Source organism: Narcine bancroftii, chromosome 5 (assembly GCF_036971445.1).
Source record: "Narcine bancroftii isolate sNarBan1 chromosome 5, sNarBan1.hap1, whole genome shotgun sequence".
NCBI classification, from domain to species: domain Eukaryota; kingdom Metazoa; phylum Chordata; class Chondrichthyes; order Torpediniformes; family Narcinidae; genus Narcine; species Narcine bancroftii.
In genome coordinates, this window is record NC_091473.1 from 253,257,910 (window position 1) to 253,271,486 (window position 13,577).

A 13,577-nucleotide genomic window follows, 5' to 3' on the forward strand; every position below is an offset into this window, starting at 1 on the left:
TAGCCTGCAGCTGACGTGGACATTACCCCTCCATTAATCTTCGTCCGCGAAGCCAAGCCAAAGAGAATTGGGCGGCACGAGTTTAAATGGCCGGATTCAGCTTCTACCTGCTGTAAATAAATAAAAATCAATCCTGAACTTTGAGAGATTCTATTTTTATAAGTGGAGAACTTCAAACATGATGAGGAGAGTTTGGGATTAAAGCAATGTGTTCACTTTTCCAGATGAGTCTGTAACAGATGATCACACTGAATGTCAAGCCAAAAAATTCAAAGCCGATAATATTTCTGATCTCTGGGATGCTGCTGGACTGCCATGGTGGTTTATAAAATCCTTGCGTACTAATTACGGAAGCAGGAGAAGTGGATCAACTGACATTCATAGCAACCAGGTGATGTGATTTTGGTTTTCATTAACCATAGAACACTGCAGCACAGAAACAGGCCCTTCAGCCCATCTAGTTTTCTAAGATATTACTTCACCTAATCCCATTGACCTGCACCTGGACAATAGCCCTCCATACCCCTCTCATCCTTGCACCCATCAAAATGCATCTGGGGGAGGAGGGTGTAGGTCAATTGGGTGAAATTGGGCAGTATGGGCTCATGAGCTGAAAGGGCCTGTAACCGTGCTGTCTATCTACATTTAAAATAAATAAAATTAAAATTTAATTTAAAAATATTCCCCCTTAAATGTTTCACCCCTAACTTGTGTCCTTTAGTTCTTGACTCGGTTAATGTGGGGAAAAAGCCTGCTGACATTGACCCTATCTATACCCCTCATAATGTTGTATACCTCATCAATTCTACCTTCATTCTCCCATGCTCCAGGGAATAAAAAGCCTAACCTATTATAACCTTTCCCCTTTCCCTATAACCCAGCTCTGCAAATCTTGGCAACATCCTTAAAAATATTCTCTGCTCTCTTTCTCTGCACAGATATTGATAGCTTTCCTGTAAGTACTAACCAAAGCCACACACAATGATCCAAATTTGGCTTCAACAATGACTTCAACATAACATCCCCAATCCTGTACTCGATACTTAGATTTATGAAGGATAATGTGCCAAAAGCTGACTTTCTACCTGAGACGCCACTTAAAAGGAATTATGTATCTGGATTCCCAGATCTGTCTTTTCTACCACACTCCACAGTTCCCTACTGTTTACTGTGCAAGCCCTCCTCGGTTGTCCTCCCAAAGTGCAATACCTCACACTTTTCCGTATTAAATTTCATTGCCATTTTGCAGTCCAAATCTTTCTGCAAAGCCTTCCTCGCTATGCACTGCACCCCAGATCTTAGTGTTATCGGCAAATTTGCTGATCCATTTTACCACATTATCATCCAGATTATTGGTAAATATGAGGAACATAATGGACTCAGTGTTGATCCCTGAGGCACACCACTAGTCTTAGACCGCCAGTCAGAGAGGCAGTCATCTGCTGCCATTCTCGGGCTTCTCCTGCAAAGCCAATGTTTAATCCAATTTATCACCTTATCCTGAATAACTGAACCTTCTTGACCAACCTCCCATGCGAGACCCTGTCAGAGGCCTCACTCAAGTCTATACTGACAGCATCTATGGCCTTTCCTTCATCAACTTTCCTGATAATCTCCTTGTAAAACTTTATAAGGTTGGTTAGGCAACCCTACCATTCACAAAGCCATTTTGACTATCCCTTATCTGTGCTTGTCTATCCAAGTACTTGTATATTTTTAGATTCCATTAACTTGCGTACTGATGTCAAGCCTTCTGGCCTGTCATTTTCCAGATTCTTTGAGCCTTTCTTAAACAAAGGAACAACATTATCTATCCTCCAACCCTCCTGCACCTCACCTGTGGCTAAGGATGTTTTAAATACCTCTGCTAGGGTCCATGCAATTTAAGCTCTAACCTCCTTCAGGATCTATTTTGTCAAGATCAGGGGATTTATCCACCCTTATCCTCAAAATGACAAGCACTCCTTCTGTAATCTGTGTAAAACTCAAGTATCTCATTTACTCCTTTTGCCAATACCTGCTATGCACCTCTTTAACTGGGGGGCCTAATGTCTCTTGAAAGCCAAGATTCCTTTATACCTGTTAGGAACATACAAACTCAGTATTCTGTACATTTCACCTTTCAAGGCCTCCTACTTAACATGCATAACTTTGCCAGAAAACCATTTGTTCTAATCCACACTTGATAGCTCCTTTCCTCAATTTAGAATCTCAATCCTATATCCTGCTGCGCCTCCCCCCCCCCCCCCCCCCCCCATAAACTAATCAATAGATCAAAAGTTCCCTTGCGCACACTTAATTTTCCTGATTATCTCATTCCCTAATACGAGATCCAATATTGCATTCGTTAGTTGGGACTTCTATATATTAATTAAGGAAATATTCTTAAAAACATTTGAAAAACGAACCCATCTAGCCATTTTACAATATGGGATTCCCCGTCAATATGTGGAAAGTTAAAGTCACCTACTATGACAACATTGCTTCCTGCAACTGTCTGCTGTCTTTCTATAAATTTGCTGACCAATTTTTGCTGTCTATTGGGTGGTCCATGATATAGTTCCATTAATGTGCTCTTCCCTTTCTCATTCTCAGTTCCACTCATATAGCCTCAGTGGTTGAGCTCTCTAGTCTGTCCTGTCTGAGCACTGTGGTGACATTTTCCCTGATTAGCAATGCTACCCCTCCCTTTTTCATATCTGTACCCTGGAACATTGAGCTGCCAGTCCTGCCCCTCCTGCGACCAAATTTCACTAATGGCCAAAATGTCATAATTCCATGTCTTGATTCATGCTTTAAGTTCATCTTCCTTTCCTACAATACTTACATTGTAATAGATGCAACTCAGAACAATATTCCCACTGTTCACAACTTTTATAGTGTGCATTTGTCTGCAGCTTTAACATCTTTTCCACAACCACTCCAGATTTGCTTTGTAGCTTTTTTTTGGGTAATTTACTCTTGTAAACTTGCTAATTCAATCATTTCACCCTGATGGGTCAGAAGCACCATCAACCTTCAGGGGTCTGAGGCACAAAACTGGAAAAGTTAGCTCATTTAAGGAGTGTGTAGTCTCATCTTAGCCCCATTCAGCACTGACCAAAAGGTTGCTATTCCTTAGAAACAAGCTAAGATCTAATGACAGTGAACTGCTCTTTTGCCAGTTAAGTACTTGTAGTCAGAGTTCAGGGCTTCAGCTGAACTAGTGCATGCCAAGCAAGTTTCTTGCCAAGGTGATTGTAACTGTGTTGTAGGATGCTGAGATGGACCACAGGGCAAGATGAGATTGGAATCGGGATGTATTCTCTTGAGCTTAGAAGTTTCTGAGTGTGTGATCATGAAGTTGAGATTCACTTCCCCTTGCTGAAAATCCTAAAGCTCGTGCTCATGACACATCGGGACATGGGTTTGGTTTGTTTAAAACAAGGTGAAATTTCCCTATGAATCTTTAGAATTTATTATCCTTAGTTGCTGAGCTTATACAGAACTGAGCAATAGATTCTGGGCACCAACAGAATCGAATATTGTACATTACTGTAAAGATTCAGTGATCCAATGAAAGAATGGCCAAGTTGCCTACCCCAACCTTGACCCTCTTGGTTCTGCCTGGGTAAGGTGGCAGTGGGGTGAAGAATCACTTGCTATCTCAGTTGAATAAGAGTAATGGTGGATTTTGATTCTGCAGGATATAGACACTGCCATTGTTTCTGACTCGACCGATGATCTGTGGTTTCTGAATGAACCTGCTCCTGACCAGATAAATGTGGAGATCAAGTTGGATACGGTTGAGCTGAAAGAGAAAGATGATTGTGAGGGCCAAATAGAGAAAGAAAAAAACACAGATCACAAGGAGGTAAGCAGAATATAATTTCAAACAAAAGCTAATTCTGGTCAAATCACTCGTACCCTTCTCCAAGGACAAGCTATTGATTGATGAGTCTAATTTAAGGTGATTTTGTAAGTCATTTTTAAAGATGTTTCACTGTATTGAATATTTGAGAATCTTTAGATTTGATCATAACTTACGAAGATTGTTATTCAAAAATTAGCAGCATGAAAGAAAATGAATGTACCTTGCATTTGGCAAAGTTTGTGTTAGAACTAATAACAACAGCTAGTTGAAGATTTTTTACCTTGGTCATTGTCTGTCTCAGGTTAAAAAAGTGCTCATTTCCTGACTGGAGAAGAACCTTGAATTGGAGTGGAAACTAGACAAAATAGATGCCACACAGGTCTCTTCTCCGAAGCCTCTTAATTTCCCAGGAATAAAATGAGCTTGTGGGCAATTGACTCAGTTAAATGCCCTGAATTTAGCATAGACTGCTTCCAATTCAACAAGCTCAGTTATAGAAAACTCATGGATGAAATGTTTGGGGAAGTTTTACTCTGATGTGGTATGATGGTACTTCGCTAAAGTCATTATGTCACCAAATATGTGTAGACAGCTGTACCTTGCTTCTAACCTATGGCATAAGGCTCAGAAGTGCTCAGTACTGCCACTGGGTTAAAAAAAAAACAATATTATCATTCTTCACGGTGAAAGTGAAAAGTTGGTAACCCTAATCTCCGAGTAGCCAAGGTAAGAATGACAGTGCACCAGATCATCATTTAGTGATTTACACTTTCTCAATAACAGCAGTCCCTTGTGTGGCTTTGGTTGTGATTTTCATACCTCCCTTTCAAAGGTTATTGGAGTTACAGATAAAGATCTACCATGCTCAGAGGATGAAACTGACACAGAAGTATCTGAAGTGGCCGAGGATTCCTCTGATTTGAAGGTATGAGAGATTCAAGGTCCTTTTATTGTTATGTAATAAAACAGATGTCATAGTACATGAAATGTCCTTTAGTCTGCTCTTAGGCAGGCAAAGAGTCGCCATTAATGTTGCTCAGTGCCCCTTACAGCAAAAGAAAGTCCCTCTCCTCATCCAATCTTCTGATATGACCAGGAAGCCTCGGAGCCCTTCTTGCCCTCAGTACCCACTCGACTCCTGGTTCTGATACCTGGTTCCCATGAGCTGGTTTCCAGCAGCCCATAACCTGGTGTGGTTGCTTTGACCGCAAGCCGCCTGCAGCCTGTTGTGGGTCTTTTGAGCAGCGGAGCCACTCACTAGTCACCACCCTGATGTTCTTACCATTTGTAGACTTCTGTAATCCATACAATACGAGCCAAAGGTTGTTACAATTTACATCAATTATCTGGGTAAAATATGGTTCATTTGAGCATTCAACATCTTGGGTTCTGATACATTTACGGCTACCCATGAGCAGTCATTCACATCCAAGTTTGGCTCTTGTGAAAACTGGGCTACCCTCTTGCAAAGCAACATTACTGCCCAAATCAAGGACAAGGGGCAGCAAGCACATTGGAACACCTACACTTGCTTGTAAAATCTTGGTGTTTCTTCATTGTGATTGGGTCTGAATATTGGAGCTCACTCACCCTGACCCCTCCCACGGCATTGTGGAAGCAGCGTCATCTGAAGGACGAATGCCATTCAAGGCAGTGGCTCAATACAACCTCCTCAAACTATATATATTAGCCTCAGCAATGATGTGTGGATCCTGGGAACAAGTCAAAGCAAATGTTCTCCTTGTTAGCAACAACTAGAGAGAATTCTGGCTAGGTTTAAATAAAATGTCATTTTGTGTTTGATTGACATTGGTCCCTATCTGTGCCTTATTAACAAAGTTGATGATTGTAATTTGTTTTTTTTTAAAAATAAAATAGATAATCTTAAAAAAAGTTAGTCATTGGGTTCTTCAAATTTCTTGCTTGATCTGCCTGATGTACCTTTGTCTTCATATATTTTTTAATTTATTGAAGTTGGTATGGTTCAAATGGTGTTTCACATTTAGTTTTAAACATGAAAGGACATGTAAACATATGTTCTGCTTTTGCTATATAAAATATTAACATTGATTAGTTTGCAAGTAAGTATTGATAATGGAAGTTAAGCTTCACGGTGAATTGTTGCCAAATATTTGTTCAGTGTTATAACATGATGTTGTGGCCTTCCAGCAAGCCTGTTGCACTCCAAGTGCTTTTTGGGATCTGTGATGACTTGCACTGTCTGCTTTTCCTTCTAGGGCTCCTGGAAGTGTACCAAATGTCGGAGGCCTAATCCTTCTCAAAAGCAATACTGCCTTCAGTGCTGGGCACTTCGTAAAGGCTGGCACCTTAACTGTCCCAGGTTTACACCATGCGTCTCTGACCCAGCCATCATGCTCAGTGCGGATGTGGAGCAAGATGAAGGTTTTGATGTTCCCGACTGTCGGAGGTCCATTTCTGAGCCTCTGCTTCAGACTGAAGAAGTGAAATGTGGGGAGAAAGGGAAACATGCCCAGCATTGCTCTTCGGAATCCATAGAGAGACTTTTGCAGCCATCCACTTCACATATCAGCTTGTATGGAAGTAAAGAGGTGCTTGACTCCGCAGGCAAAGAAGCAAATGTGCAATACGAGGGATCCATGCAGTATCAAAGGAATCGGTTAGGGCCCTGCCTGCTCTGTGGTGTGCGTCCGAGATCTGGGAATATCATTCATGGAAAGACTGGACATCTTGTAGCATGCTACGTATGTGCTAAGATGTTATTCAAGCGTAAGCAGCCTTGTCCTGTGTGTGTGCAACCGATCAATACAGTCATAAAAACATTTGTAGCATAAACTACAAATCCTACTCTATTGAAATGAATGTGACGTAGAACAATTCAGCTTCCTGTTACGTCCTATAGATTCCAGTCTTTGTTGCATCAAATGGATATGATGAAGGAGATCTCTGCCTTCAGAAAAACAACTCATTTTGATCATTCCACATCAATCCATTGGCAGGACATTAGTCTGGATTCTCGTCAATTGTAAAACACACTGCAGAGGGGGGAATGCATTCAGTAACTACTTTGATTAATGACTTAATTAACAGTGAGACATCTTGGGAAGTAATGAGTCCATTTGAATTACTGAAACAATAACCTTGCTGTTTAAGCCTGTGGTTTTCAGTGTTTGCTACTATTTTAGTGAGATTAAAGTAAAGGTATTTTGGGGATTTAATGTGATGAGATAGTGCCAAATAATAATCCACAGAGCCATTGGCCATGACACTTAGTGGCACAGTTCTTTTTCCAACATTGTATCTAATTCTTTCTGATGGCAAGGGCGCGAAAACTGATGTGCCACAAAAAAAGTTTACTAAATGTGTAAAATTACAAAGTCGGCCAGAGCGATGATTGGATTTGTACTTCTAATATTAGATCAAGCTCGACAATTATTTTCAATTACTGTTTTACACTGGAGATGGGACATTTTCCCTTGCTTGAGCTAGAAGACAGCAATTCCTTAGACTTTATACTTCACTAATTCTTCCCAAAGCAGCACCATCCAGAATTTGAAGGTTCTATCCAATGCTGAATTTCATGAAACACTAAAAAGTAGTTATCAATATTTAGCAGTTGATGGTGCTATAATGATAAGAATGAAAATCTACCACACAAACCAATATTTTGAGTCTTCTGTGCCCTCGGTACAAACTTTCCTCCACACAGGCAGCATGTTTGGTGTAGCAGTTACAGTGCCAGCGATTGGGGCCAGGGTTCGAATCCCCCACTGTCGGTAAAGAGTTTGTACGCTCTCCCCGTGTCTGCATGGCTTTTCTCCGGAGGCTCTGGTTTCGTCCCACCCTTCAAAAGTGTATCGGGTGCTGTAAGTCAATTTGGTGCCATTGGGCAGCACAGACTCTGACCTGCAGGTCGAAATTTTTTTTTAATTTTAAAAAAAAACAACTGGCCTGATTTTCCTCCTGATGTTATGAAGATTGCAGTTGCTGTTCCAAATGCATTTCTGGTTAAGAAAGAAAATTTAAAATTTCATCCTATTTTGAACCTCTGTATCGATTTATGTTTGTGAAACTCCTGTGACAGTAATTGCTCATGCTGACGTTAATATTTTCTCCCTAACCCTTCAATGGGTAGATTGTGAATTCAGATATAATTATAGCCGTCTTTGTTGAAATTGAGCTTGTGAGATTTATTTTCTCTGTGTTATAGAGTTGCTTTGTCATTATGCCTCACAGTGACCCAGATTGGTATGATTCTCAGATTGTTTTGCTTGTTCACTGCTTTACTTGTGGGAGAAGGATGTCGTATTTAAATAGTTGCATTTATCTGCAAAATGTGTTAACAGTTTGAACTTGAAAAGAATTTTACAGCTTAAAGTTAATAAATACGATTTGAATATTTATTATCAAACCTCTTTGTTTCTTATTTTGGCTTTAAATTTTTTTCCCCCGTCACTTGAATGGGATTTGTCATTGAAGAAATGAAACCTTTATTGTATCAAGGTTCAACCCTGTCGGAAAATAGAGGGTCCATTACTTCTCCCAGTAAGATCCCCACCAGATGTTTGTTTCTCATTGTGAAGCTTTGCCAATGAAGTGCATTATTATTGGACATCCTGTCTGTTGAGCACTTATCAGCATTCATTATGGATGCAGATAAAAAGCAGTTTTATTCAGGAAATCCAATAGTCTACATCGAACCACTCTCCATTTCATGATTAGTATTTCCATTGGCAGACTGTCTAACGTGGTTCTCCGATACTGCTTGTTAGATGGATTGACTGAATTATGACTGGCTTCTGTTTTTCCCTGGAGCATAGAAGAATGATGGGCGATTTGATGGAAGTATAGAAAATTATGATGGGTATTGATAGAGTAAATGCAAGTAGGCTTTTCCCACTGAGGGTAGGTGAGATATATCAGAGGGGATGGATTAAGGGTGAAAGGGGAGGCCTTCTTTACAGGGAATGGTGGCAGTGTGGAAAGAGCTACCAGGTGAATGTGAGATTTTAACTAAAAATGGGAGGGATATGGAATGATTGAGGTCAATGGGACGAGGCAGAATAATAGTTTGGCACAGACTAGAAGAGCCAAACTAACTCTTTCTGTGTTGTAATGTATGGTTTTATATCCTTGAATCTTGTTCTGGCAGTTCCTGGGCCTGGCTGATAATCGCACTAAATGGTACAGAGTTGCTTCCTTGCACAGTGACAATGGACATACAAAGGAGGTGACGAGAACGTTCTTTCATCTTGAGACAGTAAGTTGATAGTTAAAAATTTGAACATTGGACATAGATAAGAAAAGTAGTTGTCTGTTTAAGGTGGGTGGTTGGAACTTACACATGAAGAGATCCAGTACTTTGGTACACTTGGAACCAATTGATTATTTTTCTAACAAGCGTCCTGATGTACCTAAAATTCTACCATAACAACCAGAAGCACATTTCATGTGAGATTCTTGTAATCCTTCTCTTGATTATTACAAGCATCTGTTTAAAGTCTTTAGGACACTGGTCTGTCGGTACTGAAAAAGGTTGACAGTACTCCAACTATGTGTTTGTACCATTTGTAATTAAATGAAGGATTAGCAATGGTTTTTTATATTTATGTTTTCATCTCATTCCAATTGGTGTGGAATTTAATTAACATAGAACATTACAGGCTCTTCGGCCCCCGATGTGGCGACCGATATAAACCTACTTAACAAACTAAACTTTCCCTCCATTCACACCCGTAACCCTCTATTTCTCTTGTAGCGATATGCCTGTGTAAGAGTCCTGAATGTCCCTATTATACCAGCCTCCACCACCACCCCAGAAATGCATTCCAGGCACCCACCACTCCGTTTAAAAAAAAAACTTACTTCTGAGATCTCCCCTAAACTTTCTCCTCTCACCTTGTACAGATGTCCTCTGGTATTTGCATCTCTCTCCCTGGGAATAAAGGTGCTGGCTGTCCACCCTATGTATGTCTCTCAGAATCTTGTAGACCTCTATTAAGTCATCTGTCATCCTTCTGCGCTCCAAAGAGAAAAGCCCTGGCTCTGCGTTCTCCAATCCAGACATCATCCTGGTAAATCTCATATGCACAGCTTCCACATCCTTCCTGTATTGCAGTGACCAGAACTGAAAATATACTCTTAAGTAGTTTTATAGAGCTATATATATATATATAATATATATATATATATATATATATATATATATATATATATTATATATATATTATATATATATTATATAATATATATTATATATAATATATATATAAAATATATATATATATATATTTTTTTAAAATTAATTGATGATATCAATTCCTATCATGTTTTTACCAGTGGATATAGACCATGAAGCAACTAGATTGCCATAAATCCAATTTAAAATTTCTCCCACTGATGTTGCTCTATGTATTCCAAAATGGCGGTCATCTGCAACTGTAATCACCATTGCTCCATTTTGTGCATTTCTGCTGTGACTACGATTGAACTCGCGAGGGAGAGCTGAGGCTTCACCCCCTGCTTTCTGCGGGTCTGCACTAGAAGAAATGTAAACAAACTGCAATACAGAGAAAAAAAACATCAGTGATGTCCAAAAATAAGAGATCTTAAATGAGTCTCTGATTGAGTTTGTCATTGAGGAGTCTGATGGTGGAGGGGAAGCAGCTGTTCCTGAACCTGGTGGTGCAAGTCTGGTGGCACCGACACCTCTTTCCTGATGGCAGCAGCGAGAACAGAGCCGTCTTTCTCCTAGGGTAGGCACCCTAAATCTACAGAACAGACTTCAGGTAGGGGAGAGAGATTCGGAGAGAACCTAAAGAGCAAGGTTTGATTATTTACAGCACAATGGAAGCAGATTCCAGCCCAATTTCACACAAATTTATCTATATATTGAAAATTGGCAAGAAACCCATGTCAAAACACGGAAAATGTACAAGATCCTTATGGACAGTGGGCAACCTGGGTCGCTAGCACTGCAATAGCATCATGCTAACTGGCCCACTGGTACGTTGAACAAGGTGCCAGAGGAAGTGATAGAGGCAGATACAATTGTAACTTTTAAAAACATTTGGACAGGCACATGGTCAGGAAAGGTGTAGAGCAGAGGTGGCCAAACCTTTTTTGTTGTGGGCCACATATAAAAATAATGAGTCGTGGGCCAAACAATATTAAGCCTGGCAGTTTGCAACCACTCCTATCCATATTCAGTAAACACTTTTGGTCTGTACACCTTTTAATTCAGGTACCTTCCTGTTTTTCTCTCACACCTTGATGAACGGCTCAAGTCCAAAATGCCAGTAATAAATCTTTTCCTTCTATGGACACTGTGAGACATGCTGGGTTCCTACAGCATTTCTGTGTTTTTAACTACAGTCACAACGTCTGCAGACTTTCATGCTTCAACCCTGCTTGATGGCATTTGGATGGGAAATTCTACATAAAGCCACAAGATGGCACCAGCTATTGCACTTCCTACAATTAAAGCTTGCTGGTTAGTAGATAATTAATGGTTTATTGTCATAGCCATAATACAGATGCAATGGAAGTCCATGGTAACAACACACTAACAATTTAAGTATAATTAACTCAAACAATTGGGGGAAAAAGGAACATAAAGAAATATGCACAGTTGGCTGTTAGTGCAAAAGATGTGCCTTGTTAAGTGTGCAGACAGAGATGGTCCTGGAATAGTGTTAGGGTTACTTGGAATATTGTTTTCAGTTCTGGTCACCTCATTACAGGAAGGATGTGGAAGCTGTGAAGAGGGTGCAGAGGAGATTTACCATGATGTTGCCTGGATTGGAGAACATGTCTGTTGAGGTGAGGTTAGCAGAGCTGGGACTTTTCTCTTTGGAGTGAAGAAGGATGCGAGGGGATGCCTGCAAGATTATGCAAGGCATAGAGTAGCAAACACCATAAAGTGAGGGGAGGAAAGTTTAGGGGAAATGTCAGGGTTAGGCTTTTTTTTTACACGAAGAATGGTGGGTGCCTGGAATGCATCGCCAGGGGTGGTGATGGAGGCTGATGCAATAGGGACATTTAAAAGATTTTTAAGACAGGACCAGGGATGAAAGAAAAATAGAGGATCATGAGGTAGGGAGGATTTAGTTTTTTTGAGTAGATTTATTTAGGTCGGCACAACAGCGTTAGCCAGGGACCTGTACATTGCTGTTCTGTGTCTTCTGCATGACAGTAGCAGCGAGAAAAGTTGGTGATGTTGGCTGTCTTCCCAAGGGAGAACCTCACACAAAGTCGGTCCCCATGATGTCCATAAAGCATAGGAGCCAAATTAGGCCATTCAGCCCTTCGAGTCTGCTTCACTGTTCAAATCGTGGCTGATGTACTTTTCCCTCGACTCAAATCTCCTGCCTTCTCCCTTATTACTAAGAACCTCTCATTGTCAGCTTTAAATATAGCCAAATGATTCAGCTTCCATAGCCAACTATAGCAACCAATTCTGCCAAAAGAAGTTCCTCTTCATTGTTCTAAAGAGATGTTCTTTTATCCTGAGGCTGTGTCCTCAGGTTCAAGACGCTCCCTCCACTGGAAATATCTTCTCAACAACCATTCTATCCAGGCTTTCAGTATTCAGTAGATTTCTCCTCAACCCCAACCAGTCCATCCTATCCATACTCTGCTCCATACACCCACCACCCTCTGTGTAACAGAGTTAAATCTCTTCTTCCTCCCCCCCCCCCCCCCACCTTTAACCCATGCCCTCTGGTTACTGATTCTCCTACTCTGGGGAAAACACTCACACGATCTATTCTTCTCATGGTTTTCTACACTTCTCTGAGATCACCCCTCAACCTCCTGCTAATCATTTCCATAACTGAAAACAATCAATTTGCGGGTGAATCATTGTTAGTTTTCTCTGACTCCTCTTTAGTGCCACAGCATCCTTCCTGAGGGAAAGATTTACGGCACAAAGACATTTCTACCCATTGTACATTACTGACCCCTTGCCAACAATCACAAGTTCCTGCCTCCTCCGTGGGAACAGCTCTGCAGGTTCTTGATTTGATCAGTAATTGTTCCCCCCTCAAATGTACAACTGGTCCTCAGCCACAATCAGCAGATTGTTTATACTCGACACTAATCAGTTATTAGTCTGGAATAAAAATCTGCTCCTCTCCAAATATGCTCTAACCTGCCTGATGTTTCAAATATTTCCTGATTTTATTGCAAGGAATGCACATTTACCTCTGAACCTTGCCTTATGAGCCTAATTAAGTGTTTTGAAGAAGTAACAAAAGAAATTAATGAGTTAGGGTGGTAGATGTGGTCCATGTGGATGTTAGTAAGGCACGGTTAGTGTAGCAGTTAAATTTTAAATGAAATGTAGACATATAGCGTGGTAACAGGTCATTTCAGCCCACGAGCATGCTGCCCAATTGCACCCATTTAACCTACACCCCTGGTACGTTTCGAACGGCGGGAGGAAACTAGAAAAGCCCCCTGGGAAAACCCATGCAGACACTAAGAGAACATTCAAACTCTTTACAGTGTGGGATTTGAACTCCAGTCCTGATCACGTGCTATAACCGATACACCTTGCTGACCCATTAAAGTTATTGCAATGCTGATACAAGGCCAGTGATCTGGGTTTGAATTCTGTGCCGTTTGTAAAGGAGTTAGTATATTCTCCCTGTCTTTGTGGGTTTTCCCTGGTGGGCTCCAGTTTCCTCCCACTGTTCAAAATATACAGGAGGGTTGTAGGTTAATTGAGTGTAATTGAAGAAAA

The 13,577-nt window shown here is 40.7% G+C and overlaps 1 protein-coding gene across 9 annotated transcripts in view; it reads left to right on the forward strand.

The window, feature by feature from the left end:
- Positions 1-8,235, forward strand: part of LOC138765215 (protein Mdm4-like) — a 42,358-nt gene extending 34,123 nt beyond the window's left edge. For 7 of the 9 annotated variants that reach the window (XM_069942187.1, XM_069942180.1, XM_069942182.1 and 4 more), the window contains 4 exons: positions 225-391; positions 3,686-3,853; positions 4,686-4,778; positions 6,091-8,235. In XM_069942187.1, coding sequence (XP_069798288.1) covers positions 225-391; positions 3,686-3,853; positions 4,686-4,778; positions 6,091-6,666 — 1,004 coding nt within the window. In that variant the 3' untranslated portion in view covers positions 6,667-8,235. Of the gene's footprint in view, positions 1-224; positions 392-3,685; positions 3,854-4,154; positions 4,580-4,685; positions 4,779-6,090 lie in introns of those variants that run through there. The other 2 variants (XR_011358528.1, XR_011358529.1) reach the window with 2 other exon arrangements.
- The last annotated feature ends 5,342 nt before the right edge of the window (positions 8,236-13,577 follow it).